This window comes from Trichosurus vulpecula, chromosome 1 (assembly GCF_011100635.1).
Source record: "Trichosurus vulpecula isolate mTriVul1 chromosome 1, mTriVul1.pri, whole genome shotgun sequence".
Classification (NCBI taxonomy): domain Eukaryota; kingdom Metazoa; phylum Chordata; class Mammalia; order Diprotodontia; family Phalangeridae; genus Trichosurus; species Trichosurus vulpecula.
The window spans coordinates 556,802,921-556,829,744 of NC_050573.1; the positions used below are offsets into that span (position 1 = coordinate 556,802,921).

The 26,824-nt window shown below is 39.7% G+C and overlaps 1 protein-coding gene across 1 annotated transcript in view; it reads right to left on the reverse strand.

Annotated features, from left to right (window-relative positions):
* The window catches only part of SUSD1 (sushi domain containing 1), a 278,160-nt gene that overhangs the window by 49,541 nt on the left and 201,795 nt on the right, over positions 1–26,824 (reverse strand). Inside the window, exons 14-15 of the mRNA XM_036749351.1 lie at positions 15,253–15,508; positions 2,453–2,492 (exon numbers count right to left, since the gene is read on the reverse strand). Of these exons, the coding sequence (XP_036605246.1) occupies positions 2,453–2,492; positions 15,253–15,508 (296 nt within the window). The remainder of the gene's footprint in view (positions 1–2,452; positions 2,493–15,252; positions 15,509–26,824) is intronic.

Here is a 26,824-nt window from a genome sequence, read left to right on the forward strand (position 1 = left end):
TCTGAGCCCTGAGAGAGTCATAATCTTTTTGCTGGTGGAGGGTCTTGCCTCAGTGTTGATGGCTGTTTACTGGTTGCTGAAGGTTGGGGTGGCTGTGGCGATTTCTTAAAATAAGACAAGACTCTTCCTTTCACTTGAACACTTACAGGCTATTGCAGAGTTATTAACTGACCTAATTTCAATATTGTTGTATCTCATGGAATAGGAAGGCCTGAGGAGAGGGACAGAGACAAAGAATGGCCAGTCCATGGAGCAGTGAGAACACATGCAACATTAAGTCTTACATGGGTGCAGTTCAGGATGCCCCAAAACGATTACAACAGTAAAATCAAAGTTCACTGATCACAGATTATCATAACAGACATAATGATAATGATGAAAAAGTCTGCAAGAATTAGCAGAATTTGACATAGAGACAGGATGTGAGCACATGCTGTTGGAAAAATGGACTTGCTCCATGCAGGGTTACCACAAACATTCAATTTGTAAAAAACATTATCTGTGAAAAGCAAATAAAACAAGGTATGCTTGTATTTCACAGGGTTGTTGTAGGAAAAGTTTTGGTAATCTTCAAAGCACTATACAAAGGTAGGCTATTACTGTTATAATCCTAAATTTATCATCATCAGACTGCTCACTATTCTTTTTTTTTTTTTTGGTGGAGGCAATCAGGGTTGAATGACTTGCCCAGGGTGACAAGTGTCTGAGGCCAGATTTGAATTCAGGGCTTCCCAGGCCTGGTGCTCTATCCACTGTGCCACCTAACTGCCCCAATCCTCACTCTTCTAAAGCTCAGAGCAATTAGGGAACTTGTTGAGTCACATACGGTTAAGTGACAGAGCTAGGAACTAAACCCCCATCTTTTGACTCCTTATCCAGTGGCTTTTTCCTTTATCACCCCACACTGCATCATTTTCCAGCACATACTTTCCAACATTAGGCAAAGTCAAAAACTGGGCCGGAACTCGGCAAAGGGGATCCATATTGGCCCTGAATTTCTCCAAGCTTCTCTGACAAAATGCTACCCTGAACTGGAAGTCACCAAGACATTACTCAAAAAACCATAGTCAGCAGTACAGATTTAGGGCTAGAAGGGATTCTAGAGATCATCCAATCTGGTCCACCTTCCTCATTTTACAGCTGAGGAAACTGAGGGCCAGAGAGGCTAACTAACTTCATACATTCATAGGATTACAGAATCGTACAAGTAAGTTGTAAAGTTCGAACCCAGGTTCTCTGACTCCAAATCTAATTCTCTTCCTACTGTGCCAAGCTGCCTTCCTAACGAGAGGTCAAGGAGAGAGAGGTGGACAAACAATGGTAGCAGGAGCAACAACTAATACCTATACAGCTCTTTAAAATTGAGGAAGCTCTGGACACACACACCATCTCTTCCCACTAGGTCAAAAGTCGGTTTGGTGTCTTACATTTAAAAAGCAGTGGCATTGTCTTCAGGAGATATTAATCTTTTAGTCAACTTCCTTTTCTTCCTCCAATATTGCTAGCCCGTCCCTAGGTGGTTAAATATATGCTGAACATAACTAAGACAATTCCAAAGCTACCGAGAATTTTCCGGTTTGCTGTAAATAAATAAAAATGATCGACACATACAACAGAAACGTATCATCCATGTCTTCAATAACTCAAAGGCATTTAATAATCACTGCCTATGTACAAGGCACTGTGCCAGGGGTAGGGAAACAAGAACGGAAAAAAAGAAATAATCTCTGCCCTCAGTGAATGGACATGCTACCCAATGGGGTACAAAAGGTTTACAAATGAATAAATATAAAACATATCCGAAGTAATAATAAACAGTAATTTTATGAAGGAGAGAATACCAGGAAGGAAGGAGGGGAGCAGACCAAGAAAGGTTTTATGCCAGAAGTGGCATGGGAGCTGTGCTTTGGAGGAAATCAGGGATTCTGAGGCCAAGGTCAGGGGCAGGGGGGGAGGAGGGGTTGGAGCAGGGGAGTATATGCCAAGAATGGGGGAAGGAGGACTATTTTTGCCAAACCCAAGGAAATTTTTCTATCTAGTCTGAACTAGTTTTAAACATGCAGAAAAGCTACTACTAAGAAAATCACACATCACAAAGACATAATGAATGCTCAGAAGTACTTTTAAAAGCTAAGAGATGCTTTTTCCATATCCAAACAGAAAGAACCTAGTGAAATGAAGAAACTCCCTAAAATAATCCTCCATCAATTTCATGCCCCAAGGCCAAAGTCTTTTCAAGAAAATCCTTTGGGTGTAACTAAATTTCCCAGATGAATTAGATGCTGCCTCTTTTCAGCCCTTACTGTAAGTGCTTCTGTGTAAATGAATAACGTGGAGCAATTAAAGTGCAACTCGTTGTTACAGATGGGATTCTGCCCCATTGGCAGGAGGACTGGAGGTGGGGAGGAGGGGAGGGGTGGGAAGGAGGAAGTGAGGCAGCTAATTACCTTACCTTTCACTTCAGCCCAAACTACACAGGACTGTCTTCTCACCTGCAAAGGAAAATACATCAGAACAATCATTGCCCCCAGAAATCATTATCACATTGTACCTGTTACCCTGGAATTGAGAGGCATGACAGGTTCGACAGGGGTTATACAACCCTTCAACATATATATGTGATCATGGGTACGTGCACCTCCATGAAGACTTTCGCCAGACCCATGGTACAGTGGAAATGTGTCAGACTTGGAGTCAGAGGATCTGGGTTCAAACCTCAGCATCTGATACCTCAGTGCCTGTGAGACCTCGGACAAAACATTTAATCTCTTGGATGTTTCATCATTTGTGACATGGGGGATGGGGTGGGGAGGCCCAGAGTTCAAATCTTGACTCTACTACCTCTCTACTTGTGTGACTTTGGAAAAGGGACAAACTCAACCTCAGTAGTTCACTTGTAAGATAAGTGGGTTGAATGATAAGGCCTCTAAGGTCCCTTCTGCCTCCAAAGTTATGATCCTCTTAGCTGGGCCACTGATTTTATAAGGCCCCACCACTGTTTGCTATCCTGCCCAGCAGAAATAATAGATACCATTACTAGGTCTGTTTCCAAATATGATTAGGGAAAAAGGAAATGAACCTACATGTTTTAAAATGTTTTTAGCAACTCTCTTTGTGGTGGCAAAGAACTGGAAATCGAGGGGATGCCCGTCGACTGGGGAATGGCTGAATAAATTGTGGTATATGATCATGATGGAATGCTACTGAGCCAGAAGAAATGAGGAGCTTGACGATTTAAGAAAACATGGAAAGACTTGGAAGAAATAATGATGAGTGAAATGAGCAGAACCAAGAGAAGGTTGTATACAGGAACAGCAATACTATTTTAAGAGCAACTTTGAGCAACTAAGTCATTTTGACTATTACAAGCACCCAAATTAGCTACAAAGGACCTATGAAGGAAGACGCTATCTGCCTCCAGAGAAAGGACGGATACATAGAAGCGTGTATAGAATGAGTTTACATACATATACATAATGGGAAGGGTGGGGGGAGGGAGAAGAAAGAAAGGGAAAAAAGTTGCATGATACATATTTTAATATATTTAAACTTTACTACATGTGTAAAAGGAATGGCAAGTTGTACATAATAGATTTGCAATTTCATGCAAAAAAAGATGCTTGTTGGGGTGGAAGGAAACAAAAAAGTAACAGGTCTTAGCCAGAGTTAAGAAGACTATTAGTTAAAAGAGAAAACCATCAGGTCTTGAACTGTAGCCATTCCTTCCATTCCCTGCAGCTCTATTCCCTACTCCAGTGTGATGGAGGGCTGAGGCACAGAGAAAGGTGAAGTGACAGGAGTTTACGGTCAGTTAAAGAAATGCCCCATTTTTTTAAAATGAAGGAAGCTGAACACTTGTAGATAATAGTGAGATCCAGGGTAGCCATCCTTGTTCACAGTTGAGGCACAGAGGAGAAGGTCATGGTACTTGAGGAAGATGAGGACCTGGGAAGGTTGAGGAAGCATCAGCATGACCTCTGAAAGGCAGAAATTGGGAAGGAAAGAAGACAGTGAGAGAGATGCTGAACTCCTTGAGAAAGAAGGGAGAATGACCTGGAAGCCAGTAGATAGGGAGCACCATGATTTACACAGAAGGGAAAGGAAGGAAATAAGCATTTATTAAGGGCTTACTATGTGCCAGGCATTGTACACTTTTACAAATATTACTTCATCTGATGTCTACAACAGACCTGGAAAGTAGGGGCTATTATTAACCCATTTTGCAATGGAGAAAACTGAGTCAGATAGCAGTTAAGTGACTTGCCTAGGGTCACACAGCTAGTAAATGTCTGAAGCTAGATTTGAACTCAGGTCTTCCTAACTCCAGGCCTAGGGCTCTACCCACTACAGTGCCTAGTTGCCTTGGTAGAAGCCATTCTCAAGGAGGTTAGAAGGAACAGAGAACTTCAGTGACTTGACCAGGGCTGCACAAATGGTAAAAAACCAAGGCAAGATTCAAACCCAGATCCTCTAAATCCAAATCCAATGATTATCATTGAGTCAGAAAGTATAGGGATCCTTATGTGCAGATTAGTTGCCCTTATTTCTATTTGAGTTTGACATCACTGATCTAGTCCATCCCTCCTCAATTTACACATGAGGAAACTGAATCCTAGAGAAGTTAAGTAACTTGCCCAGAGTCAGAATGTCTGCCCCTCCTCCCTACCATACTCCCCCCACCCTTACCCACGAGATCTGGGTGTTAAATATGGACCTCCAGGATTCTGCTGCCTGGAACTGGTCTCCTGCTGTGTCACTGGTATGGGCTTCCCCAGCAAAGTAGCTTACACCTCCTTCCCAGCCTATGTCCAGTCAGACTATCTGCAGGCTTCTAGCACACTTCTTAAATAGTTGTAGATTGGAGAGAAGGGCTTAAGGTTTTCTTTGGTTTCTTTGCCATTGTTCCTTCTGGTGCCCTTTAAGAAGTCTATAGGAGTACTTTCAGGAGTTGGGCTCTTCCAGGACTTTTCACACTGCCTTCTTAATACGAAATCTCCGGAATCTATTCTTCTCCCCTCATGGAGACCTCCAATCTTTGTCCCCTTCAGTACATTCTCAGGCCATTACCCTGTTCTGACTTCACTTACTTCCTTCCCAATCTTGATTCTAGAGTTAATCAATTCCATTCTACAGTCTTCATTCTTTAATCCCTTATTCTCTTGTCCTATTATTACTCATGACTTGCTAAACACCAGCCTTGTGTTATTCTTTTTTTTTTTTTGGAAGGGAGAAGGCAGGGCAATTGGGGTTAAGTGACTTGCCCAAGGTCACACATCTAGTGAGTGTGTCAAGTGTCTGAGGCCAGATTTGAACTCAGGTCCTCCTGACTCCAGGGCCAGTGTTATTCCTGTGTTATTCTTACCATCTCACTATAGCAAGACAACCACTTTATTCTTTCCTAATCCATTCAATGGCTCACAAACCACAAAATGCATTCTAAACTTTCTTTTATCTTGTCCAGTCTCCCACACTTTCTTCTCTCTTCACCCTGTCAGCTGAGGTCCTCAGTTCTTATTTTACTAAGGACAATTGAGTCCATTAACCATGACCTCTTATTTTCCCCTTTCTCTTCTCAAAATCCCTTAACATCAGCCCCCACTCTCCCACATTCCTCTGATCTTTAATAATGAGGTTACCCTTCTTCTCTCCAAGGCCAGGCCCTCTTATGTGTCCCTCTTATATGTGCCCTTAATTACATCCCTTTCTGTTTTCTCCAGAAGATCGATCCTTCAGTCTCTCCATATCAACATGTACTGGTTTTTTTGCAGTTTTTTTGGTATTTCCCACACTTCAGTGTCTAGCACACAGAAAGTACTTAAATGCTTTTTGACTGATAGACTGAGCTATTTATTGCTTCCTTCCCTACTGCTTTCAAATATGCCCAAGTTTCCCCTAGCCTTAAAAATAAAAGCCTTCACTAGATTGTGCCTTACCCCCAAACTATCATCTTATGTTGCTCCTCCTCCCTTTCTCAGCCATACTCCTTGGAATCTCGTGCTCTTGCTCACTCCTAAACCCTTTGCAATCTAGCTTACAATCTCGTTACTCAGATGGAACTAATCTCTCCACAGATTCAAAGTTCTCTTAACTGACAAACCTGATGATTCTTTCTTAGTCCTCATCCTTCCGGACCTCTCTGCTGCATTGGGCTTTGTTAACCATATTCTCCTCATGGACATTTTCTTCTTTCAAGGTTTCATACTACTTCTTTTTTTTCCTTCCTAACGCCTAACCATTTCATTTCCTTTGTGGCTCATCCTCCACATCACACTCCCTAACTTTGGGAGTTCCACAAGGTTCCGTCCTTGGCCCTCTTCTCATGATCACCTCCCTTTGGTTCAATCATCATTTCCATGTAGGTATTTCCCAGAGCTATACATCTTGCTCCAGTCTCACTGGAATTTCAGTTTCACAACATCAATTATCTATTAGACAATTCAAAATGAAGGTACCAGGGACATCTCAAACTTAACATGTCCAAAGAACTCAAAAGTTTTCCCCTGCCCCACTTCTGAAATACCCACTGTTCTTCCAAATTTCTCCATTTTGTGGAAAGTACCACCATTCTTCTAGTCTCCCAGTTTCATAACTTCAGTATCATATTCATCTCTTCACTCTCCCTCATCTCTCATATCCAATCAGTTGCCAAACCTGCTGTTTCTATCTCTATAATATCACTCAAATCTGACCCCTTTCCTCTTCTTACCACCTTAGTTCAAGTTTTTATCTCTCACCTGGACTATCCCAACACCCTCATAATTGGCCTCCCCACCATAAACCTCTCCCTATTCCATTCCATCTTCCAGTGGTTTCCCATAAGCCCAGACCCTACTCAGTAAACTCCAGGGGCTCCCTATTACTTCTAGGATAAAATACAAATATCTCTTTTAAAGCTCATCACAATCTGCCCCCAAACCTATGAACCTTTCCAGGTTCATTGTACATCACTTCCTTTCTTACATTCTGCACTCCAGCCAGACTGACTTTTTCCCTCTTCCTCATACACAGCTCTCCAATTCTGACCACCAGGCCTTTGTACTGTCCAGCCTCATGGTTGGAATACATTCTCTCCTCACAATTACCTCAAAGGATTCTTTTCCTTTAAGATACAGCTCAAGCAGCTTCTTCTACAAGATACCTTCTCTAATCCACCCCCCTTCCCAACTGGTGTTGCCCTTGTATTTCATTTCTATGTATTTATTTTGTACTTATTCTTCATATACTTATATGGGTACTTGTTTTTAATTGTATTTAATTTGTATTTCATTTCAATGTATTTATTTTGCATTTGTATATACTTATATATGTATTTGTTAACTCCTTTGTTAGAATGTAAGCTGTTTGAGGGCAGAGATTGTTTCATTCTTTGTATTCGTATCTGCAGTGCTTACCTAGTACCTGCCCCATACCAAGTACTTAAAAATACTTGTTTGATTTTTAACAGAAACGAGTGCTTTATTTTATCAGCTGGTACCATCAATGATTATGTTAATTTTGTTGATAATATGGTCAATTATGCTTATGATTTTCCTAATATTGAGCAAACACTGCATTCCTACTATAAAGCCAACATAAAGTGAATAATTTTTTCAATATGTTTCTGAATCCTCACTGTGAATAGTTTATCCAACATTTTTGCACACATATTCATTAGAGATGTATCTATAGTCTCCTTTCTCTGCTTTATGTCCATCTAGCTCAGGTATCAGAACAAAATTTGTCTAATAAAAAGAGTCTGGTAGAATGCTTTCTTTATCTATTTTTTGCAAACTATATAACTCTCAGAGTTAATTATTCTTTGAATATTTGATAGGATTCACTTGGAAATCCATATTGGCCCATGATCTCTTCCTTTGTTTATGGTTTGCAATTTCTTTTTCTAAGACTGAGTTGTTTAAATTTTCTATTTGCTAAATATTCATCTAATTAATTTAAGATAGCAATTTTGCTGACATAGACAAAATAGTTCCTAATAATTTCCACTCACTTTCATTGGTTATGAATTCTCCTTTTTAATCTTTGATTTTGTTTATTTGGTTTTCCTTTATTTAAAAAATATATTAGCTAAAGATTTTTTTTGTATTATTAGTCTTTAGTCTTTTCAAACAACCACCCCCTAGTTTATTTACCAACTCAATGTGTTTTTGTTTGTTTGCTGCTTTGTTTATCTTTGATTATTTTTCAATTTTTGTGTTTTAAAAAAAAATTTTAACTATAACTCCCAAAGCATTTTTTTAAAATCTTGTCCTATAACTACCTTTGCACTGAAAGCACTGGAATATTAAGGGACACACAAACTTGGCTTGGAAGATCTCATTAAGTTCTTCATAGAGCTCTATTTTTTCATCCTTTGCAATAGATGGCACATAAGATTTGATTAGCTGTATGGGGGCTTGTTTTCTTGTTTCAGAAAGAGCTTACCCAGGGGAAGATGAGAGGAGGGGAAGAAGAGGAGAGACTGAAGAGACACTGGACCCCAAAGCACAGATGGTGAGTACGTTGGGTACAGTATCACCAGAATCATACTTGAAGCATTTCCAGTTTGGAAGAACCTGCAAGAACTCATGTGTTTCTAGAATAACCTTTGAGAAATAAGGGTGGTGTAGAAGGACTTTTGTGGGGAGCAGAGCAATATCATATGCATATGTTCACGTGTGCACACACACAGACACACACACATGCACACACATAGACACACACAGACACACACAACTATATCCTAATGTGCGTTAGACCAGCTAGATCAAGGTCACAATCAATAACCACTTAGAAAAAGAGATAAAGATGAGGTCTAAGATTTACAGCCCATCCTGTCTAAGAATTCAGAAAAACAGGAAATGGTTGAAAGTTAAGGCGATGACTCTATACTAATTTCTTAGCCATGTTTGACTGGATCTGCTCTTTGCAGGCCCAAACAGCCCAGAAATGGTTTCGCACTGGCAAATTCCTGCTCTCTTTGACAAATAGTGAAACACGGAGGTCAAGGGTAGCACCATTTTAGAGTGAATATTCACTCATTTGCAAAACACTACAGAGGAAGTTAAAAGATGATGTGACATTTTGCCTCACAAAACAGTAAAAAGAAGTTGAGGGGAAAATGAGTCTGCTGAAGACTTCATGTGAGACCAGGCTAAGTCAGAGCATCACAAAAGTAGGGATTGATGACAACTGTAAGCCCTCTGATCCTATTCATATAAAGACACGTGTACAAATAAATGTAACGCAAAGAATTTGCCAAGTGACTCAGTGGATAGAGCACTGAGCCTGGAGTCAGGAAAACCTGAGTTCAAATCCTACCTCAGACACTTACTAGCTGTGTGACCGTGGGCAAGTCACTAAACCTATCTGCCTCAGTTTCCTCAACTGTAAAATGAGGATAATAATAGCACCTGCCACGAAGAGTTGTGAAGATCAAATGAAGCAATATTTGGAAAGCAGTTAGCACAGTGCCTGGCACATAATGGGTGCTGTGTGAATGTGTGTTCCCTTCCCTTTCCTTCCATAAGAGAGACACAAAGCAATATGGTAGGATTTTTAAGGAAAAAGAGATCGTTTGGGATCACATGGGATGATTCTAGGCCCAGAGGTTTTGAGGGATTTCTACAAGTGGAGATGGGATGGGAAAATGAGCCATGTGAGTGAATGAGATCATGGAGGAAGATAGGAGAGAGGGCTAAGCAAACATTCAGGTGGATAGAATACTGAGCAGCTAAGTGGCACAGTGGGTGGAATGCCAGGCCCGGATACAGGGAGACTGATCGTTCTGAGTTTAAATCTGGCCCCAGAAATTTACTACCCATGTGATCCTGGGCAAGTCATTTCACCCTGTTTACCTCAGTTTTCTCATCTGTAAAATGAGCTGAAGAGGAAATGGCAAACCCTTCCAGTATCACTGCCAAGAAAACCCCAAAGGAGGTCATGAAGAATCAGACACAATTGGAATGAATGAACAGATAGAATGTTTACTAAGCATTTTCTGCCACGTACAGACCTTAGGGTCAGGTAGGAGCAAGGAGGATACAAATACAAGTAAGATGGTCCCTTCTCACAAGGAGTTTATATTTTAATTGGAAGCAGGAGAAAGATAACAGAAAAAAGAGCTGAAACAGTTGGAGGGGAAGGGTACCCACACGAGGGCAAGGCAGTTGTTGAAGAGTATGAGAAGGCTGGGGAGTCAAGTCAGGATGGGAGTGAAGCACGGCTGGAGTCTCTCCTGAAACAGTGGACTAGGCTGGCAGCCAATTTTCAGGAGCGAGGGTCAAAGATAAAACATCAGGGAACATTTGAAGTTCTGAGGCAGAAGGAAGGTGAGTCCATAAAGTGTAGAATGTGCAGTCACAGGGGACAGTGCCACGTCATGGAGGATGAGGGATGAGAATATTTCTGGAAGGAGGAGGAGGTGGTTGGTAATGTCAGTTATGACTAAAGCTGAATGACACGAGCAGAATGCAGGCCACTGAATTTAGCAGTTAGAAAAGAAGGAGGAGAGATGAGGTAATGATACAGGAAATGTTCTGATGTGGAGAGGAGGGGAGAAGCAAAGCTGCCAGTCAGCTAAGATTTCATCATTGAAGTCAGTTGCTTCTCACCGATGTGTCATGTTATGGGCAGATTTTTTTAGTTTTGATTTTCAGTAATCCTAGAGTTGGGAGAACTCATGTTACAGGATGTTATGAGTTCAATGAAGTAAGAATCATCTCCTAAGAAACAAGGGGTAATTTAGTGTAATGGAGGAGGGGGAGGGATAAGGGATTAAAGAATATGGGGGAAAGATTTCATAGTATTTCACAATCATTTTTTCATAATCATCCCAACTTAGGTCAGTCACTGACTTTTAATTTATCTGGGTTTTTTTGAAGCTCCAGACACTTACATATGTGTCTATGTATAACCATGTTTAATATCTATCCTAAGTGCTGCAAATCTGACCTGTCTGACAAATAAGTTCCTGGCACCGAGTTTTGTCTAAAATGATCAACCTACAATAAACCAGTGTTTCTCTTTGTACAAAATCTCATGATCCCACACTCTGGGTATTCCTTTCTCTTCTGGGTTCCCATTTATTATTCTAACCAGAAAGGAAGGCATTACCTTTGATTTCCCCAGTTTTCTGGCTTCTGTTCCTAAAAAAATATCATAATCATCTTTTCCACAAAAATAAGCCAAGAAAAGCACATGTCTTCTTCTTTTTCTTAATCCAAAGAACAGTAGTCAGAACCTACCACAGCCTTCCTTTTGAGATGAGGATGTGAAGACCCAGGGAGTTTAAACAACTTCCCCAGTCTCACAGCTTGGACTGACAGGGGAAATTTCACACAGAATGGCACTATGACATCATGAAAGTGTGCATGAGATCTTTTCTCTTGTAATTCACTGAAAGTATGATGAGTTCCTTATTTGTATGACAAAGGGCCTTGCCTTCCCTCTTCCTCATCAGCATGCATCTGTATTTTCTATTTCCTGTCAGCTTACTTTGTAGTGACAAAAAGCCTTTTAAAATTGCAGATGAGCCAGGAATGAACATGCATGTAGAAGACTAAACAGATGAAAACTTGCTCTCTTCCCCAGTGGCAAGTGAATTAAGAACTGCTTGCTATAGGCTGCCACGTGGGAGGAGAGAAAGCAGCAACAAAATGGCAGCTGCGTTATTTCCTCTCACCATCTTAAGTGAATTAATATCAGAGATACAGTGGATAAGGTTAGGACCTTGGGAGCTTGAAAAGGTTGATAGAACCTCCAGAGGTCTAACAACCAGAGCTGCTGCCAGAGTCTTCTAGTAGACTCAGTAAGTCAACAGGAAACAAAGAGCCCTTTGTATCACGTTTCTACAAAGAGGCTTATCAAGCCACCATATAGTCAAATGCAGCAGAGACTAATGAACATGTTCTAAGGACTGGGCCCTCATTGGCCAGTTCTACTCTAAGATTTGTTGGGTGAAAGTGGTTTCAGAATTGTTCTGCCTGTTGTGAAAGGACAAACCCACCAGTCTTTGGTAGGCTCTTACAGATCAACCACCAGGATTTCTCTAAGCTCTAAACAGAAATTTAGATCCACTCTAGGTCTAGAATTGGTGGAAGAGAGATAATCATAGATTCACAAAGCATTTCTTCCTCCTCATTGCCCCTTCCCAGATTTCAAGAAGGCAGCAATTATCAGGTCCTCTGCCTAAGTGGAGGGTGTAGTGAAGCCTCTCTCTTATTCCATGGGCTTTTTATTCGACATTGTGGGGAGATGATAAAGTTCCCACCCATTGGACCCAAGTTCTCCACCTAATGGCCTTAGGATCATTGGAGGAAAGGAACATTTGTTTATAGCTAGAACAGACTTCAGAGACCATCAAGCTCAATCCCATCATTTCACAGATGAGAAAGATAAGGAGGTTATGGGTCATATAGCCAGTAAATGTTCAAGATGGGATCTGAACCCAGATCTTCCAAATCCTCAGTGTCCTCTGATTGGAGGGCTGGAGGGCAGAGCAAAGAACTCCTCCCAAAGCCTCCATTTAAACAGGGCTCTCAGACCAGAAAACTCTTTATTTCCTGCTAGCTACATTCTTGGACTGGACTCTACTCCTTCTCCTTCACCTCCACTTCTTAGCTTTCTTTTGTGTCTTCCCCCATTAGATTGGAAGTTCCTTGAGGCCAGAGAATGTTTTTCTTTTTTCTTTTTTTTGTATCCCCAGAACTTTAGCATAGTGCTTGGCATTCAGTGGGCACTTAATAAATGCTTACTTTCTGACCGATTCCAGACACTAAGTCCAGTGCCCTGTCCACGGGTGATGTCATGTATACTTACCCTCCCATGTACTTATCTGTGTATATGCTATATCCATGAGGGCAAGTCTGTTTCGGTTTTGCACCTCAAGTGCCTGGCATGGTACCTTGAACAAAGTAGGCATTTTTAGTAAATACTAGATATGCTCAATTATTGAACTCCAGAGCTGGATCCTGGGACCTCTGAGATTATTTAATCTGATTGAATCTGATACTTTCCTCCTTTCCCCTCATTTTTCAGTTTAAATGAGATCATCCAGTTTCCAAGTTCTCTTCTTGGTGTTTCCAGGATGTACCGACCACATCCTTTGCCAGGCACCCAACATTCCTCCATATGAAGCAATGGTTCAGAACCATGCTACATCCTGTTTTCCTGTTATCTTCCTATCAAATTGCTCACTTCTCAAATTTAATTGCTCTTCCAAATGCCGTATGTTCCTTTGGCATTGCTGATGAAACTACCACATGTGCCCTCAACTTCTTCAGTTTTCTGCTCAGCTCTAAAACCCTGGAGGTCTGGGGTTTGGAAGCAGGAGTCCAGCTCTCTTTTACAAATTCAGATCTTGGATAATTCATGTCCCGGTCCTCTGATGGTTCAAGGCAAAAGGCATTTCTGAACATGATATTATAATCAATGACCATCAAATTTCCTAGGGAGGTAGCACAGTGCCATATAAAGAGCACTGGATCTGGAGCTAGAGGACCTAGGTCAGAATTTTAGCTCTGCTACTTACTACCTGTGAGACCTTGGGTAATTTAATTAACCTCACTGAGTCTTAGGTCCCTTATCTGTAAAATGAAGGGGTTGGATTAGATAACCTCTGGGGTCACTTTTAACTCTCAATCCCAGCACATGCCTGACAACCACATAGCCCAGTCAAGACCCTATAACAGATGACCCTGCTTGATTCTTCCTTCCTAGGCTAAGCAGTGAGGCTGACCACAGAGTCATTATGACAAGAACTATTCCTGAACCCAAGCCCCATAAACAGGCAGTGAACAGAAATGTTCAGTATTATGTCCTTGTCTTCTTATGGTTTTCTGGGTGGGGACCTTGGATCCACTATGGTTACAACTTTGCCTACAGTATCAAATGAAAAACTCATAGAATAAGAGAAAGGCTTCATTATCCCCTCTACTTATTAGGACATTGTATAAGGTGGAGCACCTAGGTGGTTTGGGGAGCTGAGTGGCACAGTGGATAGAATGCTGGTCCCAGAGTCAGGAAGACTCATCTTCCCAAGTTGAAATCTTAGTTCTCAGTCTGATAGGAAGACAAATGATCAGAGAAGGCAGAAAAGGAAAAGGAAAATGGAGGCAGTTGTGAGCACTAAACAGAACAGCTCTCCAGTGTTTTCTTCTCTCCTTGTTCAAAATACATTCATGGGGGTAGACTGAATATGGACAGGAGGAAGATGAGGGAACTAGTAACTACAAAACTATGGGGACAAGGAAGTGTTTACATGACTTTCCTTTTCTGACTGCCTCAATAAAGATGGATCAAGATGGAACCTGGGTGTTGAGAGAACCCTTTCACTAGAGATGGGAGAGAACCTCTTCAGGTGTCTTCACAAAGAACCCTATGAGCTCTCCTGGGTCATGAAAAGTGAAATCTCAATTATCATTACAGCTCCCAGGAATTTCAAAGAACGTTGGAATAAGTATCAGAAGACCTGCATCCAAGCTTTGGCTACACCACAAAACAGTCATGTGGCTTGGGGCAAATTACTTCCTTAAGTACATCTCAGTTTCCTTAACTACAAAAATGAAGGGATTATAAATAGATGAATTCTAAAACTGCTAAGATTCCCACAGTAGAGTAAATGTGAATGTATACACCAAAGTTATATGAAACTCAAAGACCGAACAGATGTTTCAGGAAATTACAGTTGTTACTGACTAAAATGTCCATCTCAGATAACAGAGAGGCAAATTATTTTTTAAAAAGTCAAGACCTTTAATAAAATGACTAAAATAGTCATAACTTTTAACCAATAAATTCCACTGCTAGGAATATACCCCAAAGAGGTCAAACAAAGGCCCCATATATCACAAACTATTCATAGTAGCACTTTTTGTAGTAGCAAAGAACTAGAAATAAGAGCGTACCCATAAATTGAGGAATGGCTAAATGTAAATGGAAAGTGTAAATGGAAAGAAAAGCATAAGCAAAACTGAACACTACAATAATAATCAAACATCCCTCAAGAAGATAGGAAAAAAATGAACCTCTCTCCTTTTGAAAAAGTGGTTGATTATGGGTATTGAACATTGTGTACACTGTCAGATTCGGCTGAAATGTTGGTTAATTTTACTAGACTGCTTGTGGCAAAAGATGGCTTGCTGGGTAGAAACAAAGGTGATATAAAAACAAAAAATAACAATAAAGTTTAACCATCCCCTCAATGTCCCCCCAAATCTCAAAGAGTTTAGACTTTACAGAAATAAAATCCATAATTTTTGAGGATTCTGAATGTACCTGATTCCATTCACTGTTGATTCGCAAAATAATGCAGTAATCATTTCTTGGTTTCAAGGGTGCATTGTAAAACTTCCCATAGTAGAGTCTGTCTCCAAGAGAGATCTCTCGGACATCAGGGATGTCTTTGGCCAGGATTTCTGCAGCCACATATCCCTTGGTAATCGAGTCATTGCTAAAGAAAGTGGTATCTTGTATAGAATCACAGAGAAACTTGCTTTGGAGAGCCAATGGCAGCACCAACACTTGATATGAACTAGAAATAAACAGAAAAGCACACGTCAGATCAAAGACCCATCTGATCTTATTAAACCAAACATATTTCTGGGGCTCAGAAAATCCAGGCATTATTTCAGAAAACAGTGCAAAATATTCATACCAGATTGTGAATGGAAATCAGAGTCAATTCTGATCTTAAATGCTAGGAGAGTTTGATAAACTTGTTTGTGTGTTTTTACACAAAATTTTCAATGTTTGTATTCATATTGTCCAACATGAACCTTCTTCATAGTTATTAATCTGCTTTGCAGATGTGAACAACACTAAAATAAGAAAATAAAAATATTGGCCTTCAAGAAGTATCCTTTGTGTTCTAACATTAAAGTACCATGCTTCATGTGGTCAGAGAGAAAAGCCCTACTGTAAAAATGAACAGTATAATTACACCTATCGGATTGGCTAACACAACAAAACAGGAAAATGATAAATGTTGGACAAGAGGTGGGAAAATTGGAACACTAATGTGTTGTTGGTAGAATTGTGAACTGATCCAACCATTCTGGAAAGCAATTTGGAACTATGCCCAAAGGGCTATAAAATGTGCATACTCTTTGACCCAGCAATACCACTTCTAGGTCTGTATCCAAAAGAGATCATAAAAAAGGGGAAAGGATTCACATGTACATAAATATTTATAGCAGCTCTTCTTGTGGTGGCCAAGAATTGGAAATTGAGAGGATGCCCATCAATTGGGAAATGGCTGAACAGGTTGTGGTATATGAATGCAATGAAATACTATTGCTCCATAAGAAATGGTTAGCAGGCAGATTTCAGAAAAAGCTGGAAAGACTTGCAGGAAATGATGCTGAGTGAAGTGAACAGAACCAGGAGACACTGTGCACGGTAACAGCAACATTGTACAATGACCAACTTGGATAGATTTAACTCTTCTGAGTAACACTCTAAGACAATTCCAAAGACTTATGATGGGAAATGCTATCCACACCCAGAGAAAGAAGTATGGAATCTAAATGGAGACGAAGCACACAATTTTCTCTTTTTTGTTTGTTTTTTTGTTTTTTCTTTCTCATGGGTTTTCCCTTTTTTTCTTATTCTTTTTTCACAACATGACTAACGTGGAAATATGTTTAACTTGATTGTACAGGTATAGCCTATATCAGATTGCATGCCATCTGGGGGAGGATGGAGGAGGCGGTGTGGAATTTGGAACTCAAAATCTTTTAAAAGTGAATGTTGAAAACTAAAAATAAATAAATTAATTAATTTTTAAAAATCACAAAAAAGAAAAAAGGGATAGTTTAGCTACTTGAAAATAGGCAATCATAGGGATAAGAGAAGGAATAGACCTTTAGGAATGTCAATTCGATCTCCTCATTTTGCAAATGAAGAAACTGAGGCCCAAGGAGGTTAAGTAACTTGTTGAAGATTGTATAGCACAAACGAGATTCACATCCAAATTTTAGGATGTCAAATTCATGCTCTTTATTCTGTATTACATTTAAGAAGGACAAATAATTGCTAACTTCTTCAAAAAGGAACTAGTTAATCATGTGGACTCTCAAAAGAGAGCTCAGTATGATCTCTATATGAGATATAGAATGTTATAGGGAATATAGCTTTGGCCTTGGAGTCAGGAAGATTTGGGTTCAAGTCTTGCCTCTGACTTTATGACTATAGGCAAGTCATTTAACCTCTATAACCCAAGCAACATTCCAAGAAGAGTTGCCACACCCAGAGCTTCTTCCACTTCTGGAAACACAGTTCTTTCTCTAGGGATGGATAGCATTTTTCATCCTAAATTGTTCAGAGTTGTCTTGGATCGCTGTATTGCTGAGCATAGCTAACAGCTGATCATCTTACAATATTGCTGCTACTTTGTACACAGTACATTTGTATCAGCTCATATAAGTCTTTTTGGGCTTTTCTAAGAGTACTCTGCTCATCATTTCTTACAGCACGATAGTATTCCATCATAATCACATACCACAATTTGTTCATCTCCAATTGATGGGCATCCCCTCAATTTCCAATTCTTTGCCATCAGAAAAGAGGTGCTATAAAAATTTTTGTACATATAGGTCCTTTTCCTTCTTGTTTTTTTTAAATCACTTTTGGGATATAGACATAGTAGTGGTATTGCTAGGTCAAAAGGTATTCATGGCAAGATGGTGGCTGGAAAGCAGGGACTAGCATGAGCTCCCTGCCAAGTCCCTCCAAAAACCTATAAAAATGGCTCTGAATCAATTCTAGAACTGCAGAACCCACAAAATAGCAGAGGGAAGCAGGGCTCCAGCCCAGGACAGTCTGGATGGTTGCTGGGTGAGGTCTTTCGCTTACGGAGCTGGGAGTGGAGTGGAGCAGAGCAGAGCCCAGCGTGGGCATGGACCAACCAGACCAGGAGCTGGGCAGAGCATGCTCTAGCACCCTGAATCAGTGAGCTGTAGCAGTTGCCAGACTTCTTAACCCACAAACACCAAAGACAACAGAGAAGGTTAGTGGGAAAAGCTGCTGGGGACAGGGTGATAGAGTTCTCAGTTCAGCCACCGCCCCAGGGACAGCGGAGGTGGGGCAGCTACAGAACTAAAGCTGCAGTTGCCTCTGGCCACAGACCCAACTGGTGGGAGGAATTAAGTGGCGGATCAGAGCAGGAGTGCAGAGCCTGCTGAAGATCTAAGTCTACTCTGGGTTGGGGGTTCTTGGGGAAGAGAGGAGTGCTGGTGTGGCAGAGCTGGCGCATCCCCCCAAGCTTGGAACATAGTTCTCTAAACTCTACAAGCAGTCATACCCCCACGAAAAACTTAAGGGTCAAGTAAGTTGGCTGGGAACATAGCCAGGCAGCGAAAACACACCCAGATTCAGTCTCAGACTTTGGAATCTTTCTTTGGTGACAAAGAAGACCAAAACATACAGCCAGAAGAAGTCAACAAAGTCAAAGAGCCTACAACAAAAGCCTCCAAGAAAAACATGAACTGGTCTCAGGCCATGGAAGAGCTCAAAAAGGATTTGGAAAAGCAAGTAAGAGAAGTAGAGGAAAAATTGGGAAGAGAAATGAGAAGAATGCGAGAAAACCATGAAAAACAAGTCAATGACTTGCTAAAGGAGACCCAGAAAAATACTGAAAAATATACTGAAGAAAACAACACCTTAAAAAATAGACTAACTCAAATGGCAAAAGAGCTCCAAAAAGCCAATGAGGAGAAGAATGCCTTGAAAGGCAGAATTAGCCAAATGGAAAAGGAGGTCCAAAAGACCACTGAAGAAAATACTACCTTAAAAATTAGATTGGAGCAAGTGGAAGCTAGTGACTTTATGAGATATCAAGATATTATAAAACAGAACCAAAGGAATGAAAAAGTGGAAGACAATGTCAAATATCTCATTAGAAAAACCACTGACCTGGAAAATAGATCCAGGAGAGATAATTTAAAAATTACTGGACTACCTGAAAGCCATGATCAAAAAAAGAGCCTACATATCATCTTTCAAGAAATTATCAAGGAGAACTGCCCTGATATTCTAGAGCCACAGGGTAAAATAGAAATTGAAAGAATCCACAGATCACCTCCTCAAATAGATCGCCAAAAGAAATCTCCTAGGAATATTGTCGCCAAATTCCAGAGCTCCCAGATCAAGGAGAAAATATTGCAAGCAGCCAGAAAGAAACAATTTGAGTATTGTGGAAACACAATCAGAATAACCCGAGATCTAGCAGCTTCTACATTAAGAGATCAAAGGGCTTGGAATACGATATTCTGGAGGTCAATGGAGCTGGGATTAAAACCAAGAATCATCTACCCAGCAAAACTGAGCATCACGCTCCAAGGCAAAATATGGATTTTCAATAAAATAGAGGACTTTCAAGCTTTCTCTGTGAAAAGACCAGAGCTGAATAGAAAATTTGACTTTCAAACACAAGAATCAAGAGAATCATGAAAAGGTAATCAAGAAAAAGAACAAGAAAAAGAAATCGCAAAGAACTTACTAAAGTTGCACTGTTTTGTTTACATTCCTACATGGAAAGATGATGTGTATGATTCATGAGACCTCAGTATTCGGGTAGCTGAAGGGAATATGCATATATATATATATATATATATATATATATATATATATGTGTGTGTGTGTGTGTGTGTGTGTGTGTGTGTGTGTGTATGTATATATATGTGTGTGTGTGTATGTATATATACATATATATACATATATATATATATATGGAGAGAGAGAGAGAGAGAGAGAGGGCACAGGGTGAGTTGAAGATGAAGGGAAGATATCTAAAAGAAATAAAATCAAATTAAGGGTTGAGAGAGGAATACACTGAGAGAGGGAGAAAGGGAGAAATAGAATGGGGTAAATTCTCTCGCATTAAAGTGGCAAGAAAAAGCAGTTCTGTAGGAAGAGAAGAGAAGGCAGGTGAGGGGAAATGAGTGAATCTTGCTCTCATCAGATATGACCTGAGGAAGGAATACCATACACACTCAATTGGGTATCTTACCCCACAGGAAAGAAGGAGGAAGAAGATAAAAAGGGGGGATGATAGAAGGAAGGGCAGATGGGGGAGGAGGTAATCAAAAACAAACACTTTCGAAGGGGGACAGAGTCAAGGGAGAAAACTGGTTAAAGGGGGATAGGTTAGGAAGGAGCAAAATATAGTTAATCTTTCACAACATGAGTATTGTGGAAGGGTTATACATAATGATACGCGTGTGGCCCATGTTGAATTGCTTGACTTCTTAGGGATGGTGGGTGGGAAGGCAAGAGGGGAGAGAATTTGGAACTCAAAGTTTTAAAAATAGATGTTCAAAAACAAAAAAAAAATTTGTATGCAACTAGAAAATAAGATACACAGGCAATGGGGCGTAGAAATTTATCTTGCCCTACAAGAAAGTAAGGGAAAAGGGGATGGGAGGTAAGTGGGGTGACAGAAGGGAGGGCTGACTGGGGAACAGGGCAACCAGAATATACACCATCTTGGAGTGGGGGGGAGGGTAGAAATGGGGAGAAAATTTGTAATTCAAACTGTTGTGAAAATCAGTGCTGAAAACTAAATATATTAAATAAATTAAATTTTAAAAAAAGGTATTCATGATTTTATAGTCTTTTGGGCATAGTTCCAAATTGCTCTGTAGAATGGTTGAGTCAGTTCACAACTCCACCAACAGTGCATTAATGTCTCATTTTTCCCACCTCCCCTCCAATATTGGTCATTTTCCTTTTCTGTCCTATTAGCCAATCTAACAGGTGTGAGGTATGTCAGAATTGTTTTAATTTGCATTTCTCTCATCAGTAATGAGTTAGCTTTGATTATTTCATCTGAAAACTGATCATATCTTTTGATCATTTATCAATTGGGAAATGGCTCTTATTTTTATAAATTTAACTTAGTTCTCTATATGTTTGAGAAATGAGGCCTTTATCAGAAAGACTTGCTTCAAAATTTTTTCCACAGTTACTATTTATAATTGTATTTCCCTCCATCCTATCCCCCCCTACACCATTTATTCTATTCTCTCTCTCCTTTCACCCTGTCTCTCCCCAAAAGTGTTTTGTTTCTGACTATTCCCTCCCCAATCTGTCCTCCTCTATCATGCCCCCCCCCTTTACTTCTCCCCTTCCTCTCCTACTTTCCTGAAGGGTGATACAGATTTCTATACCCAATTAAGTGTGTATAGTATTCCTTCTTTGAGACAGTTCTAATGATAGTAAGGTTCATTCTCTCCCCCTTCCTCCCCCATTACTATAAAAGCATTTTCTTCTTTATGTGAGATAATTTACTCCATTCTACCTCTCTCTTTCCCTTTCTCCCAGTGCATTCCTTTCTCACCTTTTAATTTTATTTTTTTACATAAAATACCTTTGTATTCAACTCATACTTGTGCCCTCTGCCTATATATACTCCTTCTAATTGCCCTAAGAATGAGAAAGTTCTCATGAGTTACAAGTATCATCTTCCCATGTATGGATGTGAACAGTTTAACCTTATTAAGTTCCTTATCATTTCCTTTTCCTCTTTACCTTTTTATGCTTCTCTTGAGTCTTGTATTTGAAAATCAAATTTTCTATTCAGTTCTGGTGTTTTCATCAAGAATGCTTGACTAGGGAAGGTGGCCTAGCCATACCAGATTTTAAATTGTATTATCAAGCAGCAATCATCAAAACTACTTGGTAGTGGCTCAGAAACAGTGATGGATCAGTGGAATAGGTTAAGTACACAAGACACAGTAGTCAATGACTATAGTAATCTACTGTTTGATAAACTCAACGACTCCAGCTTCTGGGTTAAGAACTCACTATTTGACAAAAACTACTGGGAAAACTGGAAAATAGTATGGCAGAAACTAGGCATAGACCAATATCTTACATCATATACCAAAATAAAGTCAAGATGGGTTCATGATTTAGATATAAAAGCTGATACTACAAGCAATCTGGGAGAGCAAAGAATAGTTTATCTGTCAGATTTATGGAGAATGGAAGAATTTATGACCAAACAAGAGATAGGGAACATTATGAAATACAAAATGGCTGATTTTGATTACATTAAATTGAAAAGTTTTTGCACAAACAAAGCCAATGCAATCAAGATTAGGAGGGAAGCTGAAAACTGGGAGAGACTTTTTACAACCAGTATCTCTGAAAAAGGCCTCATTTCTAACATGTATTGAGAACTGAGTTAAATGTATAAGAATACAAGTCTTTCCTCAATTAATAAATGGTCAAAGGATATGAATAGGCAGTTTTAAGAGGAAGAAATTAAAGTTACCTATAGTTATATGAAAAAAATGCTCTAAATCACTATTTAATAGAGAAATACAAATTAAAACAACCTTGAGGTAACATCTCATACCTGTCAGGTTAGCTAACATGACAAAACAGGAAAATGATAAATGTTGGAGAAGATGTGGGAAAATTGGAACACTAATGCATTGTTGGTGGAGTTGTAAATTGATCCAACCACAGAGCAATTTGGAACTAGGGCTATAAAAATGTGCCTACCCTTTGACCCAGCAATACCACTTCTAGGTCTGTATCCCAAAGAGATCATAAAAATGGGAAAAGGACCCACATGTACAAAAATATTTATAGTAGCTCTTTTTGTGGTAGCCAAGAATGGGGAATTGAGGGGATGCCCATCAGTTGGGGAATGGCTAGTATATGAATGTGATATAGGAAAGTAATGGAATACTATTGTGTTATAAGAAATGATGAGCAGGCAGACTTCCTAAAAACCTGGAAAGACATATACAAACAGATGCTCAGTGAGCAGAACCAGGAGAACATTGTACACAGTAATAGCCACATTGTGCAATGACTAACTTGGATAGATTTAGCTCTTCTCAGCAATGCAAGGTTCTAAGACAACTCCAAAAGGCTCATGATGGAAAATGCAATGTACATTCAGGGAAAGAACTTTGGAGTCTGAATGCAGATCAAATCATACTATTTGCTCTATTTTTTTTTGTTTTGATTCTTCTTTCTTGTGGTTCATCCCATCATTTACAATTCTTCTTTACAAGATGACAAATGTGAAAATACATTTAATATGAATGTATATGTAGAACCTATATCAGATTGCATGCTGTCTTGAGGAGGAGTAGAAAATGGGGAAGAAAATTTAAAACTCAAAAGTTTGTGGAGCTGAATGTTGAAAACTAAAAATAAATTAATTTTTTTTTAAAAAAAGAATGCTTGAAAGTCTTCTATTTCATTGAATTTCCATTTTTCTCCTGAAGGATTATACTTAGTTTTCCTAAGTAGGTGATTCTTGGTCGTAACCCTAGCTTCTTTGCCCTCTAGAGTATCATATTTCAAGCCTTCCAATCTTTTAATGTTGAAGCTGTTAAATCTTGTGTCATCCTGACTGTGGCTCTGCCATGCTTGAATTTCTGGCAGCTTGCAGTATTTTCTCCTTGACCTGGGAACTCTGGAATTTGGCTATAATATTCCAGGCAGTTTCTATTTTGGGATCGCTTTCAGGAGTTAATCAGTGGATTCTTTCAATTTCTATTTTACCTTCTGGTTCTAGAATATCAGGACAATTTTCCTTGATAATTTCCTGAAAGATGATGACTAAGCTTTTTTTTTTTTTTTAACCATGGCTTTCAGGTAGTCTAGTAATTTTTAAATTATCTCTCCTGGATCTATTTTCCAGGTCAGTTGTTTTTCCAATGAGATATCTCACATTGTCTTGTATTTTTATTCTTTGGTTTTGTTTTATTATTCCTTGATTTATTATAGTCATTAGCTTCCATTTGCCCAATTCTAATTTTTAAGGAATTATATTCTTCAATGAGCTTTTGTGCCTCCTTTTCCATTTGGCCAGTTCTGCTTTTCAAAGCATTCTTCTCCTCAATGGTTTTTTTGTACTTTTTTTTAAACCATTTAGCCTATTCTGTTTTTTAAGATGTTATTTTATTCAGTATCTTTTGTGTCTCCTTTACCAAGCCGTTGACCCATTTTTCATTGTTTTCTTGCATTGCTCTTATTTCTCTTCCCAATTTTTCCTCTATCTCTCTTTTTTGATTTTCAAAATCCTTTTGGAATTCTTCCACGGCCTGAGATCAATTCCCATTTTTCTTGGAGGCTTTGACTTTGTTTTCTTCTGAGTATGTATTTTGATCTTCCTTGTCAACATAGTAACTTTCTATGGTTGGAATATTTTTTTCTGTTTGCTCATTTTCCAGCCTATTTCTTGACATTTAACTCCTTGTTCAAGTAACACTCTGCTTCCAGGGTCAAGGGTGCACTGTCCCAAGCTGCAAGGGTTTTGTGTAGCTGTTTTCAGAGATACTTCTAGGGACCTATGAGTGTTCATTTATTCCAAAGTGGTATGATCTAAAGAGAGATATGTTCACTACTCTCCTGGCCTGTGCCCTGGTCTGTGAGTGAACACAAGCACTCTTTTCTGCCCTAGAACTGTGATGAGTGTCCCTGCTCCACTGCAGCCAGAAGATCTTCTATGCTAGTACTCCTCCTTGCCCCAGGTCTGCCACCCAGGACTGTGACCTGGATCCAAGTATGGGTAAAGCAACAGAGTCCTGCCTCAGTGCCACCAAAAAAGACCCCTATAATCTCTGTTTAACCAGTTCTTCTACCCTCTTACCATCTGTGGCCTAAGAGCTCCGGAAGCAACATCTGCCATTGGTGATTCAGTGGCTTCCAAGGCTTGCTTCCTGGGTCTGTGCTGGTAGAGCCTGCACTGAACTGTGCTCCACTCTCACCCTGGTGGGATGGACCTTTTCTGCCAACTTTCTAAGTTGTCTTTGGCTGGAAAATTATTTCACCCCATCCTTTAGTGTGTTTTGACACTCTAGGAATTGTTTTATGGCATTATTTAAAGATTTTTCAGAGGCATTATTTAAAGATTTAAGAGCTTTGTTGTGAGCTCAGGGGAGTCACTGCCCTTTCTCTGCTATCTTGGCTCTGCCTCCCCAAATCCTTTTCAAAGGAAAGAGTAGGAATGGGGACAATGTAAACCCAGATGACCCCCTCTTTGATGGAAAAAAATATCTAGAAAGGTAAAATGTCATATTTATGTAATTTATAAGATTTATCAGACAGAAGAATTCCTGCTTTAATTGTAGACACTACAAAATGCCCACAAGCAGACACAGTGTTTTTAATAACATATTTATCTCTTGAATTAATTCTTTATACAACTAATAGAAAACCAACCAGCAGGAAGTACAGATAAAATCTCAATATCAATAAAAATGAGAAGTACAGGGTGGAAATCAGCTCCAGATGTGTAGAACAGGTTTGTTTTTTATAAGAATGCAGTCATCTTTCAAAACTCATCGAGCTTATAAAAATTTAAAAAGAGCCCTAGAGCTGAAATCATAAGATCTGGGTCTTAGCCCTGTCATTTACTGGCTGAATGACCTTGGATAACTCTCTTTGAATCTCATTTTCCTCCACTGTAAAAATGGGAGTAACGTCACTTGTGCTGTCTGCCTCCTGGTTCTTTGCATGGATCAAAGGAAGCTGTTTTGCAACCATTAAGTACCATATAAATGCACACTATAATAAGAACTGAGTGTTTAGCAGCATTCCAAAGTGCAAAGTATAAAAGTACAGAAAAACCTTTATAAAAATTTTCCTCATAAACCATTCCTATGGATTATATTAATAAAATCTGCATTTTTGCACTCATATTGTCCATCATCAACCCCCTCAATGTGTGTGTGTGTGTGTGTGTGTGTGTGTGTGTGTGTGTGTGTGTGTACTGTTCTGCTCTGTAGTTCTCAATGACACCAGAAAAAGAAAACAAAAAATATTGGCCTTCATCAAGTATTTACTGCATAATCATAGATCTCTATAAACCCAGATTTCAATTACATTTTTAAAGAGGTAGCCTCAGGGGGAAGAGAATGGAAAAGCACAGAAATATTACTGGCATCTTGGTTAACAAAGAGTTTTACAGGTATCATGTCCTGTGAGCTTCACAACAACACTACGAGGCAGGTACTGTTATTACCCCACTTCTGTTGTTGTTGTGGTGGTGGTGGTGTTCTGTTCTGTGTTACTCTTCATGACCCTCACAGACCACAGCAGCTAGGCCCTTCTAACCCCTATCTCTCAAAGTCTGTTCATGTTCATGGTTACCGCTTCCATTACTATCTCATCCTCTGCCATTAACTTCTCCTTTTCCTAACATCAGGGTCTTTTCCAATGAGTCTCATCTTCTCGCTATGTGGCCAAAATATTTAAGCTTCAGCTTCCTGAATTAATTTCTTTAAGTATTGACTGATCTGACCTCCTTGCTGTCCAAGGAACTCTCAAACGTCTTCCCCAGCACCACAATTCCAAAGTATCAATTCTTTAGTGTTCAGGTTTCCTTATAGTCCAACTCATAGCCATACATCGCTACTGGAAAAATTATAGCTTTTACAGCTGAGGAAACTGAAGCCTAGAGTCATATGGTAGGTATATGAGGTAGGATTTGAACTTGGGTCTTCCTGACTCCAAGTTCCAGTTTCCTATCCTTTATACAACCTGGCATCGCACTCATCTCTACTGTGTCAACTACACAAAATGTCCTCTTATCAGCCATGTACTGGGATGTGCCTGTTGATTGCCATTCTCATAGGGCAAACGATGCCAGGCTTCAACCTGGTGAAGGGAAGCAGCTGTCTTTAATCATAATAAAAGCTAGCATTCGTAGCTATAAAGTTTGCAGAACACTAATCTCACTCAATCTTCAAAATAACCCTGTGGGGTAGGGGCTATTGTTACTCCTGTCTCACAAATAAGGAAACTGAGGCCGACAGGGATTAAGTGACTTACTCCGAGTTGGCACAGCCAGTAATTGTCTGAGGCAAGATTTAAACTCAAC